The sequence below is a fragment of the Oryctolagus cuniculus genome, chromosome 1, assembly GCF_964237555.1.
Source record: "Oryctolagus cuniculus chromosome 1, mOryCun1.1, whole genome shotgun sequence".
Taxonomy (NCBI): Eukaryota; Metazoa; Chordata; class Mammalia; order Lagomorpha; family Leporidae; genus Oryctolagus; species Oryctolagus cuniculus.
The window spans coordinates 207887741-207899612 of NC_091432.1; the positions used below are offsets into that span (position 1 = coordinate 207887741).

The following is an 11872-nucleotide window of genomic DNA, read 5'->3' on the forward strand; positions in this document are numbered from 1 at the left end:
GAAAGCAAAATGAGAAGACCTCCTCCCACAGAGTGGGCTGGGCTTCCCTTTATAAGTTCATAAGCACTGGATGAAATGTAACTATTATTATATAAAATAGCACAGCCACAAAAGCAAACTGAAACAAAAAACACAAAAAGGAAATTTTTGGTGTTAGATACAAATTGAAAAATTGAAGAGCAGAAAGAAAGAGCTGACACCATGATACCTCTTCAACATTTTATACTTGGTTATATACCTCAAGCAATTTGATGTCAAAGCACAAGGATTTGAGTTTTAGCAAGGCAGAGGAGCAAGAATTAGGCACTTAGGTAAAACCTGAAGGCATAACCAATTGATGGTTACTGGGATTGTGCAAATTCTTTCTACTAACCTGAGGGAGAGGCAAGGAAGTTTGCTCTTTTCCTGGAGTTTTGAATGATGGGGATGATGTAGGGGAAGGGATTGTAAGAAGAAGTACCTGTGAGAAATGAAAACCCCCAGTCTCACAACAGATCTAAATTTACAGTATCTGCATAATTCAGGAACCACAAGCTGAGAAATTATCATTTTAAAGTGCTACAGGATCTTTAAGAGTCAAAGAATGTTGGCAGAAGCAAATACATAATTGTTCTGAAGGGACTCTTTCACAACTCAGGGCATAAGAGATCTCCATAAACAAAACAACCCCACTGAAGGGAAGTGTCACATAAATCACTGAGTAGGAGTCAGCAAATCTTGTAAATGAGGGAGTTAGGAATTCCAATGTTAGACATAACACAAGTACCTGAAAAAAGAACATAATTATGAGTGGGCTTTGGCCTAGTGATTAAGCTGCTGGTTGGGACACCTAAATCCCATTTCAGTGTGCCTGGATTGCAGTTAGTCCTGGCTCTGCTCCCGAATCCAGCTTTCTGCTAACGAGCACCCTGGGAGGCAGTAGGTAATGGCTCACTTCCTTGGGTCCCTGCCATCAACATGAGACTGAGATAGTTTCCAACTCCAGGCTATTGCTGTCATTTGGGGAGTGAACCAGCGGAGGGGAGTTCTATCTCTCTGTCTCTCAAATAAATATTTAAGACAATGTGACAAAATAGTAGAAATTACAATCAAATAATAGGTAGATTTCACAAAGAACCAAACAGAACATGCAGTTCTGAAAACAATATTGTCATTGAAATTAAACCAAATCCCATAGGTGAACATTATCACTTTGTTATCTATTCCTCATTTTAAATTTTGCTTAACTGTCTTTCCATCTTTGTCACACAGGATATATTTGGTGAACACAAGTCAAATAATATGGTGGTAGAAATATTAAAGATGTGGTGCTACTCAGTATAATTTAAAATATGAATTTCCCATATTATCATCTTATCCCCTTAAACCTCCAAGTGATCACTCACTAAAATGAATCACTCCTTCCTTCTTCCTGCACAGAAGTCCTTTATTTCTAAATCTGTCCTAACTTCCAGAAAGAGGATTCAAACACCTGTAAGAGCTACTTTAGGACTCTAAAAATTACAAAAGTATACCCAGGAAAAGAGATTCCTCCCAATGCTTGGGGGAATAGAACAAATCCTTTGCCAAGGTCCTGGTTTTTGGCTTTATCTATGTTTTTGTTAGTGCTGCTACCTCCCACATAAGAACTAAGATTCCACTAGTCTGTCAGCCACTAGTCTTGGTTTAAACACTGCCTGCCGGTATTGCAGCTTTCAAAAGTTTAGATCCACAGGGATGAAACAAGAACAGTGCTCTGCTTATAATACATCTAGCCAATAGTCAGTCTGTTTCCAGCCCTCACCTTTCCAAATTAGGGGGTATTATTAGCTTTGGGCCTTGGTGGTCTCTTAGCTCTAGTGATCTCAGGAGACAGCACTAAATTAGTCATTAGTGATTTTCCTCAAGTCCTGTACTATATTTAACAGAAATTCCTTAGTGTTTCTTGCATGTACTCAGACTAGCTTCGTAAGCAGTTTTTGCTTTAATAGCTTTAATGGGAGTAGTTAGATGTGTACATTCTGATAACCATCCAGAAGTACTTACACAGCAAAAGTGCATATGCATATGCGTTTTCATTTGACTTAAGTATATGTTAGTTTTTAATCAACTGAAGTAAATGCAAGGCCTAATGAGGTCAGTCTTAACACTTGTATTTTTATTTCAAAAACGAACAGGTTATTTCATAATTTGATAAAATACACATTAGCATTTGTTGGAAAATTAAAATTCTTTATTCACAAAGTGATAAAAGCACAGCTCAAAGCAAAAGTGTAAGATTCAATGGAACCAATATAAATGAATAGCTATGGAGTACAGAAGATACAGGAATCAAGGCAGACAAAGATAATTGTTTAATTAAATTGATCTTCAGTAACTACCAACTGCTAACATCACAGAAGTGGGTAGCATATCAGAATAAATAAAACAAAGTCTTTCCAAACAAATAGAAAGATCCTGTAAGACAACCTTTACTCTCTTACGTGGAGACAGAATTTCAAAACATACAGTCCATTCTTGGTAGTGAAAGCCAGGCTCAGATTACTGCAAACCCATTCCAGAGCCAAGAATGCAACTTTTAAGTACATGCCCTACAGCATGGCCTATAGGTGTTCCCGATAAATTCAGAGTTTGATATACTAACCCCCAAAGCGCTATTAGTAGGTGGGACCTTTGGGGGCAATGAACGGGATTAGTGCCCTTGTGAAACACACCCCAAGGGTGCTCCTCTGCCCTCTCCAGAACACTGGAAGTTGTCAACTAGCAATAACCTTACACTACACCTGCCCATGCCTTGATCTTGCACTTCAGTCACCCAAATGGGGAGGAACACATTTCTGTAGTTCGTACGCTAGTCAGTCTGTGGTGTCCTGTCATAGACGCTCAAAGGGACCGACACCCTGAAAATGAATAACGGGGCACTGTCTTTTTGTACCTCAGCTAGAGTAAGACAGCAACTCTAATTCAGTAACATCCACATGCTCAAATATGTGTAAATCCGACGTTTTTGTTAAAAGAAAACTTAAACAGGATTGGTTATTGGTAGCCCCGGACCTGTAGACCATGTGTGCTCTAGAACTAGACTACCAGTGAAGAATTCCAAGTTTCTCAGCTTACTATTTAGATAGACTGCTTCACCCTTCTGTGACCGTTTACTCGTGTGTAAAAGGGTTTCAGAGCATGGCCCTGAGGATTTTAGAACCACCCTCGGAACGGACCCTAGTGCACAATGATTAACTGTTGTAAGGAGTTTCCAGAAAGCTTCCCTGAAATGTTGGGCCTGCCACTGTTTATTGCACAGCTCTTAAGTGCAAGGAGGTGAGCATCTATGGGCCCAGAACCTACTACTCGCCCTTCCGTTTTCCCAGACTGCGAACAGCTCCCAGGCAGCGAGTATCCGCGTCTCTATCGGCAGGCCTGGGTCAGTAGGCGGCGAGGGGCGGAGCCACGACCCCCGCCACTGCCCAGTAACGCCAGCGCCTCCCAGTTCCCACCAAACTACAGCTTCTATTTCCACACTCCGAGGATATTTTGATGCTTCTAAAACCCTCCGCCTCTATAGCTTTAACCCCACAGCACCCAGCACCTGCGAGCGCCGGCCCGCCCTCGCGAAGGCGGGATTTCCAGGCTGCGGCCCGCGGCCGGAAGGGGCCTGAGGCGGGGCGGGGCGGGCGAATCGCGAGGCCCCGAGGTCTCGGTGTGGGGCTGCCCGCTTTATGCCGGACACCAGTGTCAGCAGATAGCACCTTCTCGTTCAGTTCTCAGGGCCACGCCGTGACCTCTTCGGAGGCACAGTTCTCAGAATTGTTTTTTCTATCGTCCTGTCTCTTTTGTCGTTGGCGTGGAGGGAAAAGACTAAACCTCCAAGCCAGGCAGCTCGTAGGCACCAGCAGAGGAAATAAGCAGCGGAGGTGGGGTCCTTAGCTCGCGCCGAAATTCAAAGGAATAAATAGTTCGGGCGCGGGTGTTGGGTGTGCGGCCGGTGTCGTAGCCGCTATGGTGGGGTTTGCCTCGTAGCACCGGAGCCTGGCGAGGTTGGTTCACCCGTCACCGTACTCGTGACCTGGAGGAGGTTTTTGGGCGCTTCGAGCCCAGGCGGCCTGAGACAGCAGCGAGGCCGGTGGGTTCGCGCGGCTGATTGGGCCCGGCCTGACGTCCTGGCGGGAGAGGGGGTGGGAGGAGGCTGAGTAGCTAGGACGCATCTGTAGGTGCTAGCTGGGAGTAAAGGCTAGTTGCTATCCGGTCTTGCAGGCGCGCGAGCAAGTGTAGTCAGAAAGTTCTGAGGCAGCTGCCTGGAAAATAGGAGCTCGATTAGTCTTTAATAAGGAGAATCTGTGAGGACCCCGCATGCCCGCTGCCTCAGGTATTGTATGCGGAGGTAACAGTGGTGGAAGCAGGCGAAGATCCTTGCTACAGGAACTGATGATGAGTGGGTGAATATAGTGTAGTGCCCGCATTTAGTGTCGCGAAGGAAAAAGCTGACGGAGGGGGCTTTTTACATAGGGATGTCAGAAGGGGCCCCACCAAGGTGACATTTGTACAACATCTGAGAGCGGTAGGGAGCCATACCAGTGGGCAGAGAGGATGAGATGTGAAGTAACCAGTGGACTCCGTTAGCTAGAGAATAAAAGAGCAAGGCCAGCCAGTAGATGGAAAAGTAATGAAGCGCTAGGACTTCCAGGCTGACCAGTTTCACCCCCAGGTAGCGGCTCTTTGCCATCTTTCAGTTGATTAATCTCTATGTCAGAGAAGGTAGTTTGTCAAGTGGCTGATTTATTTCTTTCGCCCTGTCGTTCTTGTTTTAGTTTCAGATTCTCTGTGATTCCAGGTTTGCATTCCATTGCGTTCCATTTACCTGGAGTTCTTTCTCGTTTGTACAGAACTAACTTGTGGCCTGTTTGATTCCTAGCAGAGGTTTGCCTGCCCAAGGCACTATTGAAAATGCATATTAAGTCAATCATTCTTGAAGGATTCAAGTCCTATGCCCAGAGGACTGAAGTCAATGGTTTTGACCCCCTCTTCAATGCCATCACTGGTTTAAATGGTAGTGGGAAATCTAACATCCTGGACTCCATCTGTTTCTTGCTGGGCATTTCCAACCTATCTCAGGTAAAATGTAAACTTTCAGATTTATGTGAATTTAAGTTTGCATAAGTGAATCCTTAGCTGAACTTGGGAAACCATTGTCAATGTTCTCTTTATTTGCAATTTTGCACTTGTGTGAATTATCTCATACCTCGTTGCAGCCTTTAATGAAAGTATTATTCCATCTATTAAATGCGGCAATAAAAACGTGGATTACCTATGACTCATCCTCTTAAGATATTTGGGATTAACATTCAAATTGAGACATTTAACTTAAAGGCAGTCTTATTTCAGGATATGTATTTCCTCCCTATATGAAAAGCCTTTTCATGATCTGATGGATATTGGCTGACTAATGAAATTCATAGCACTGAATCCCCTTTTAGTCTTGCAAATTTTGTCAAGAAATGAGTAAAATTCAGAATTGAAATTGTTCTCTTGAGAAAGGTACCCAGTGCAAGTTGTTGCCCAGAGTTTGCTTGCCAGTAAATGTAACTGCCTTGCTTATCTACTTAATGGGGGAAATTTCCAATAGCAAAGGGCCCGTTTTTAGTGCTACTTTGTACAGTATGTGGTTTTAAAATTGATAAATGTTTATTTTAGGTGCGAGCTTCTAATTTACAAGATTTGGTTTACAAAAATGGGCAGGCTGGTATTACCAAAGCCTCAGTGTCAATCACCTTTGATAATTCTGACAAAAAGCAGAGTCCTTTAGGATTTGAAGTTCATGATGAAATCACAGTAACAAGGCAGGTGAGTGGCAGCCAAACATGTAGACATCCTGAAAGCTTCATGCCTGATGTGCTGTTGTGGAAATATAACTTTGTAGAAAATGTTTGACAGAGAAATTCTTGAGCAAAATTGTTTCATTGAATAATGGCTAGATTCCTTAAGAGTAACTTCCTTTTGCAGTCACGTGCTACATAATGACATTTCAGTGACAGACCACGTGAATTATATGACCCATATTATCATTCCCATGTTATATCACCAACTAATGACATAGCCTTCTTTATCTTGTATAAATATGTTCTATGATATTTAGGAAACCATGAAATCACCTAATGATATATTTTTCAGATCACGTTTCTGTAGTTAAGTGACATTTGACTGTATTAAATTTTAATCATGCAGCTGCCACCATTGACTAAGAAGCTGAAAGATCTGATCTGAAAAGCCATCCATTTAGTATAAGAACTCAACCATACTTGAATCTGTGCTTAAATGCCTGTGTTACCTGCAATTTTGCTGTCTTCTGAGATAACCTGTTACTTTTTTTTTTTGACAGTTCTTGTTAGAAAATTACTCCTCTATTAATTCAGCCAAAGTCTGCTCTTTTAAAATTTTATATGTCGGCCGGCGCCGCGGCTCAATAGGCTAATCCTCCTCCTAGCGGCACCGGCACACCAGGTTCTAGTCCCGGTCGGGGATCCGGATTCTGTCCCGGTTGCCCCTCTTCCAGGCCAGCTCTCTGCTGTGGCCCAGGAAGGCAGTGGAGGATGGCCCAAGTGCTAGGGCCCTGCACCCTATGGGAGACCAGGAGAAGCACCTGGCTCCTGCCTTCGGATTAGCGCAGTGCACCGGCCACAGCACGCTGGCCGCGGCGGCCATTGGAGGGTGAACCAACAGCAAAGGAAGACCTTTCTCTCTGTCTCTCTCTCTCACTGTCCACTCTGCCTGTAAAAAAAAAAAAAAAAAAAATTGTCATTCTTGGTCCCTTTGGAAAGCACCGAGAGTAAATCTTCTTTGTTCCATACTTCAATATTTAAGTGACATGCAAGTTTAAATGTTTTCCAAGAAAATATTGCCAAGTCTTTCACTTGATACTTGCTTCTAGTTCCTTCACTTGGCCAGATCACAGCAAGTAAACTTCGTATGGTGTTGCCCTACTCCAAACCCCTCTATTTTTTTAATACATGGTGCCTCAAATTTAGTGTACCAGAATAGGTACAGTTACAACAGAAGTAAGTGTAATTATTACGTCTTTCATTTTAGTACCCCACTTCTGTTCTTCCCAATATGTCAATTGTTTTGTAGTACATTGGAAATTCCTAACAGATGTATTTGAAATCACTCTAATTTTTCCATGTCTGTTACTGCTTAATCATGTAACTGCCATTTATGTATGTATGTATGCAGATTTTTTTTCTTTTTTTAAAGATTTATTTCTTTTATTTGAAAGGCAGAGTTACAGAGAGAGGGAAAGAGAGATCTTCATGTGCTGGTTCACTCCCCAAATGGCTGCAATAGCCAGGGCTAGGTTAGGCCAAAACCAGGAACCAGCTTATCTGGGTCTCCCATGTGGGTGGCAGAGACCCAAACACTTGGACCATCTTCTGCATTCCTAGGGCCATCAGCAGGTACCTGAATCATAAGTAGAGCAGCTGGGACTTCAACTTGCACCCATATGGGATGTTGGCATCCTAGGCAACAGCTTAACTTGCTACACCATATCACTGGCCCCATATGCAGGTTTTTTAAACAAATGCAGGACTTAACATATGTCCCCTAAATTTTTTCTTATGATCAGTGTTTCCATTCAGCATGTTAAAATTTTGGTTGTTAAAAATTCTGTGAACTCCCATTTATTCTCCATCTTAGTGTTATATCTCAGGGATTTTTTTCCCCTCCGTTTAAGAAGTGTCTGATTAAAAAAATTACTGACCAAATTGAGTCAGAATTTTGTTTTATATCACTAGGCATCCATCAAATAATCCCCCTTTTGGAATTATCACCAAGTCTGTTACTTCTCTAACTAATTGTTCCTGCTTTCTTTCTGATCATTAACCTGTACCTTCATCACAACTTTGTTACAAAGTTCTGGTTAAATTTCTCAGAGCCATTCTAGGGCTGTTGAGTATTTTAATGTTTGAACCACCAACCTCACAATCTTATCAGGAAAATAAAAGAACTAACATTTATTTAGTAGTTGTTAAGCACTTGATGTGTACTGGATATTCTTTTTTGGTTTTGTTTTTTTTTTTTTAAGAAATTTATTTATTTAAGAAAGAGAGGTCTTCCCTCCACTGGTTCACTTTCTAAATGGTCACAACGGCCGGAACTGAGTTGTTCCAGAGCCAAGAGATTCTTCTGGGTCTCCCATGCAGGTGCAGGAGCCCAAGCACTTGGGCCAGGACATCAGCAGGGAACTGAATCCAAGTGGAGCAGCTGGGACTCAAACTGGTGCCCATATGGGATGCCAGCACTGCAGGCTGGGATTTTAACCTGCTAAGCCACAACACTGGGCCTTGTACTGGATATTCTTGAATCCACTGGATATGCAGAAAAAAACAGATGAGCAGTAGTCTTTAAAGATCTTAAAACTTGGTGGTGACACAATTATATGCAGTTATATGATTCAGTAGATTATAAACAAGACAATGAACTCATACTGAAATTCTGCTCTTTTAAATAGTTGAAAATCATGTCTTTATTAATCGCTTTTAGAATCATTTCAAGAATTGATTCTAGACTACTTGTCTGTGGCTTTTAGTATCTGACTTCTGTTTCCGTGAAAAAGTAGAGAAGAGGGGTTAACTTATAAGTGTGAAAAAATTGCAGAAAGAAGGTGACTAGGAGAGGAAAATACATTTTACACATCCTTGAAAACTTAAAGCTGGAAGTGACCTTAGAGACTTAGTACTCCCCAGGGAAAGTTAAAATGCTTGCATGTGATTATGTAACTTCTCAGCAAAGTCCCTGGATTAGAGGTTAGTTGTTCTGTGTCATGCCTCTTCACTGTTAACTCAGGATTGCTTTCATTTACCATTAGGGGACAGAGCAAATAAAGGTAGTGTACTTGTTAATTTATTGTATTAGCATAAAATATACGTGTACATTTATATTTTCTTAAAATGCTTCCATTTTAGGTGGTTATTGGTGGCAGAAATAAATATTTAATCAATGGAGTAAACGCAAACAACACCAGAGTACAGGATCTCTTCTGTTCTGTTGGTCTTAATGTTAACAACCCCCACTTTCTCATCATGCAGGTATTGTTTGTGTGTGTCTGGAGGGTGGGGTATTGATATCTCTTTCAAAATGATTTTGACATCTCTTAAGTTATTATTATGGAATGCTGTTTTTACATCTTCAATTTTTTTTTATCTATTATGCTGTGTCTTGGTACCTATTAAGTAAGAAATGTGGTTTAGTTATTGGTCCATTGTATTTTGTACATTTAAATTTTGTTTCAATTTTAGTATATGTGCTTCCGAAGCGAGCACTGTACATTTAAATTTTGAAGAATGGCCAGAAACAATTTTTTTAAAGCTTTTTTAATTTTATTTGAAAGGCAGAGTTACAGAGAGGCAGAGACAGAGAGAGAAAAAGGTCTTCCATCCACTGGTTCACTCCCCAGATGGCCGCAACAGCCAGGGCTGCATTGATCTGAAAGCTTCCTCCGGGTCTTCCACCCACATGCAGGGACCCAAGGACTTGGGCCACCTTCTACTGTCTTCCCAGGCCATAACAGAGAGCTAGATGGGAAGTGGAGAAACCAGGACTCCAACCGGTGCCCACATAGGATACCGGCACTGCAGGTGGCAGCTTTACTTGATACGCCACAATGCGAGTCCTGCAATTTTCCTTAATTGTATTTTGTTACTACAAGAACAATACATGCTGACTTCCAAAAACTTGCTATAATATGTTCTTTTAAATTACTGGATTAAAGCATTTTATTATTTCAGGCATATACATTTGAATAATTTTCTTTTTTTAGAGATCAATATACATGAAAAGTAAAGTATAATGTTATTTTGTACTTATAACATATTTCACTTGACTCTATATTGAGAGTCACAGAAAAGTCAGTGGTGGGATCCTGGTGGGGCCAGGTCTTAGTCCAACTTGTACTGCTATAACAATATCACTGGGTAAATTATAAACAATGCTTATTTAGCTCATTGTACCAGAGATTGAGAAGTTCAAGAACATGACACTGGTATCTGGTAAGAGCTGCATCATCCATGATGGAAAGCATAAGATCAAGGAGAGCTAATCCCACTCTCTAAAACCTTCCTACTCGTGTGATGACGACATTAAGTCTAATTAATCCTAATTGCTTCTAAATTAGGCCCTACTTCCCAACACATAAACTTTGGCGACATTCAAAACGTAGCAAACAAAAATAAAAATATTTTCACTACAGTACATAACAAATTTCATAGCTGAAAATTCACTTCAAGTGAATCCACATCTAAGCAGTATGATCTTCTGTAACCTGGTGTACAGATTTTGTTTGGGTAATGAATTGTGATTTTCTGGCATTGAAATAAAATATTTTATTCCTAGAACTGTGTCATCTGTTTCATAAAATCTTTGAGGTCTGTTATGCAAAAATCGAATAATGTTCACTGATTATGCTAAAGATTATTTATATACTTGCTTTAGAATTGGACACATTATTAATGGTCTAAGATTATAACAATAAAACATTTCATTTGTATTATTTAATAATTTAGGCAATTTGTATCATGTATAAGTGAGAAAGTGAATACCAGAGTTCCAAAGTTCTGCAAGTATAAAGTACCTTTGGTCTCAAATCTCACAAAAGCTTTTTTATATTGGTAGAAGAAAAACCTTTTCAATGATGGGTTTGTGGAGATACAGTACTTTGAATACAGATAAACTTAAAACCTTTCCTTTACATTTTCTGTAATTTGTTACAATAATAAATTTCCTATTTTGCTTTCAGGGCAGAATTACAAAAGTATTGAATATGAAACCTCCAGAGGTAAGAGTACTATTTATGGACAATAAAAATAGGAATTTTAAATGTTGTTTTAGTTGTCTTGGCAGTCAGCTTTTTAAAATAGCAATTTATATTAAAATTCTTGGAAACATTGTTTATTTAGGAATGATTAATAAAGAAAGTTTGGTTAGTTGGCACTGTGCCCAGTATTATAAAACAATTTTGAGTGTGTCAAGCAGCCTTGTTCAGTTGGTATTCCATGTCAGTATTAATTTTGTAGAGAAACTAACAGTTTGTGTGAAATTAAATCATTTCATACAATTAGTTGTGTAGGGATTTGGAATATTTTTTGTTATTTTGAAGATTTATTTATTTATTTGAAAGCTAGAGTTAATAGAAAAGGAGAGACAGAGAGATCTTCAATCTACTGGTTTATTCCCCGACAATGGCCAAGGCTGGGCCAGGCCAATGCCAGGGTCAGGAGCTTCTTCTGGATCTTCATATGGGTGCAATTGCCGAGGCCCGGGGACGTGGGCCATCTTCCATAAACCCCCCACCCCCAGAGGGGCAACGTTGAAGAGGGGCTGGAATGGAAGTGGAACAGCCAGGACTCAAACTGGCACCCATATGAGATGCTGGCACTGTAGGCTGCAGCTTAACCCACTGTGCCACAGCGCTGTCCCCTGGGCCTTAGGATTTAATTTCTCTTTGGGCCACCAAACACTTGAAACACACAACACTTGAAAAGTGTTGTTAAGAGGGAATGAATATTTTGTATATTATATATATTTACATAGCTTTCTATTAAGAATATTGATGACAGTACTAGTCTGCTTCAGAGTATAGATGATTCTCATTTTCTTTATATAACATTTTAGGGCAAGAGTGGGGAACATCCAACAGGCTGTATAAGGCCCACAAAATCATTTCATCTGGCCCTCCCAAGGGAACTGCAGGCAGAAATTAAAATTTAATCTATAGAACAGACTAATTTTTTTAATTGATATTTTGTATGGCTCATGGTCTATGTTATAAATATCTATATGGTCTTTGGCAGAGGAAGGATACCCCTTCCCCACCTTAAGGGGAAACATCTAATTGTATTTTACTTAT

At 40.5% G+C, this 11872-nt stretch overlaps 1 protein-coding gene across 3 annotated transcripts in view; it reads left to right on the forward strand.

The window, feature by feature from the left end:
* The first annotated feature begins 3638 nt into the window (after positions 1–3638).
* The window catches only part of SMC2 (structural maintenance of chromosomes 2), a 79646-nt gene continuing 71412 nt past the window's right edge, over positions 3639–11872 (forward strand). The window contains exons 1-5 of one of the 3 annotated variants that reach the window (XM_051843475.2): positions 3639–4099; positions 4892–5088; positions 5668–5817; positions 8934–9056; positions 10763–10801. In XM_051843475.2, the coding sequence (XP_051699435.1) occupies positions 4921–5088; positions 5668–5817; positions 8934–9056; positions 10763–10801 (480 nt within the window). In that variant the 5' untranslated portion in view covers positions 3639–4099; positions 4892–4920. Of the gene's footprint in view, positions 4100–4888; positions 5089–5667; positions 5818–8933; positions 9057–10762; positions 10802–11872 lie in introns of all 3 variants that reach the window. The other 2 variants (XM_051843481.2, XM_051843488.2) reach the window with 2 other exon arrangements.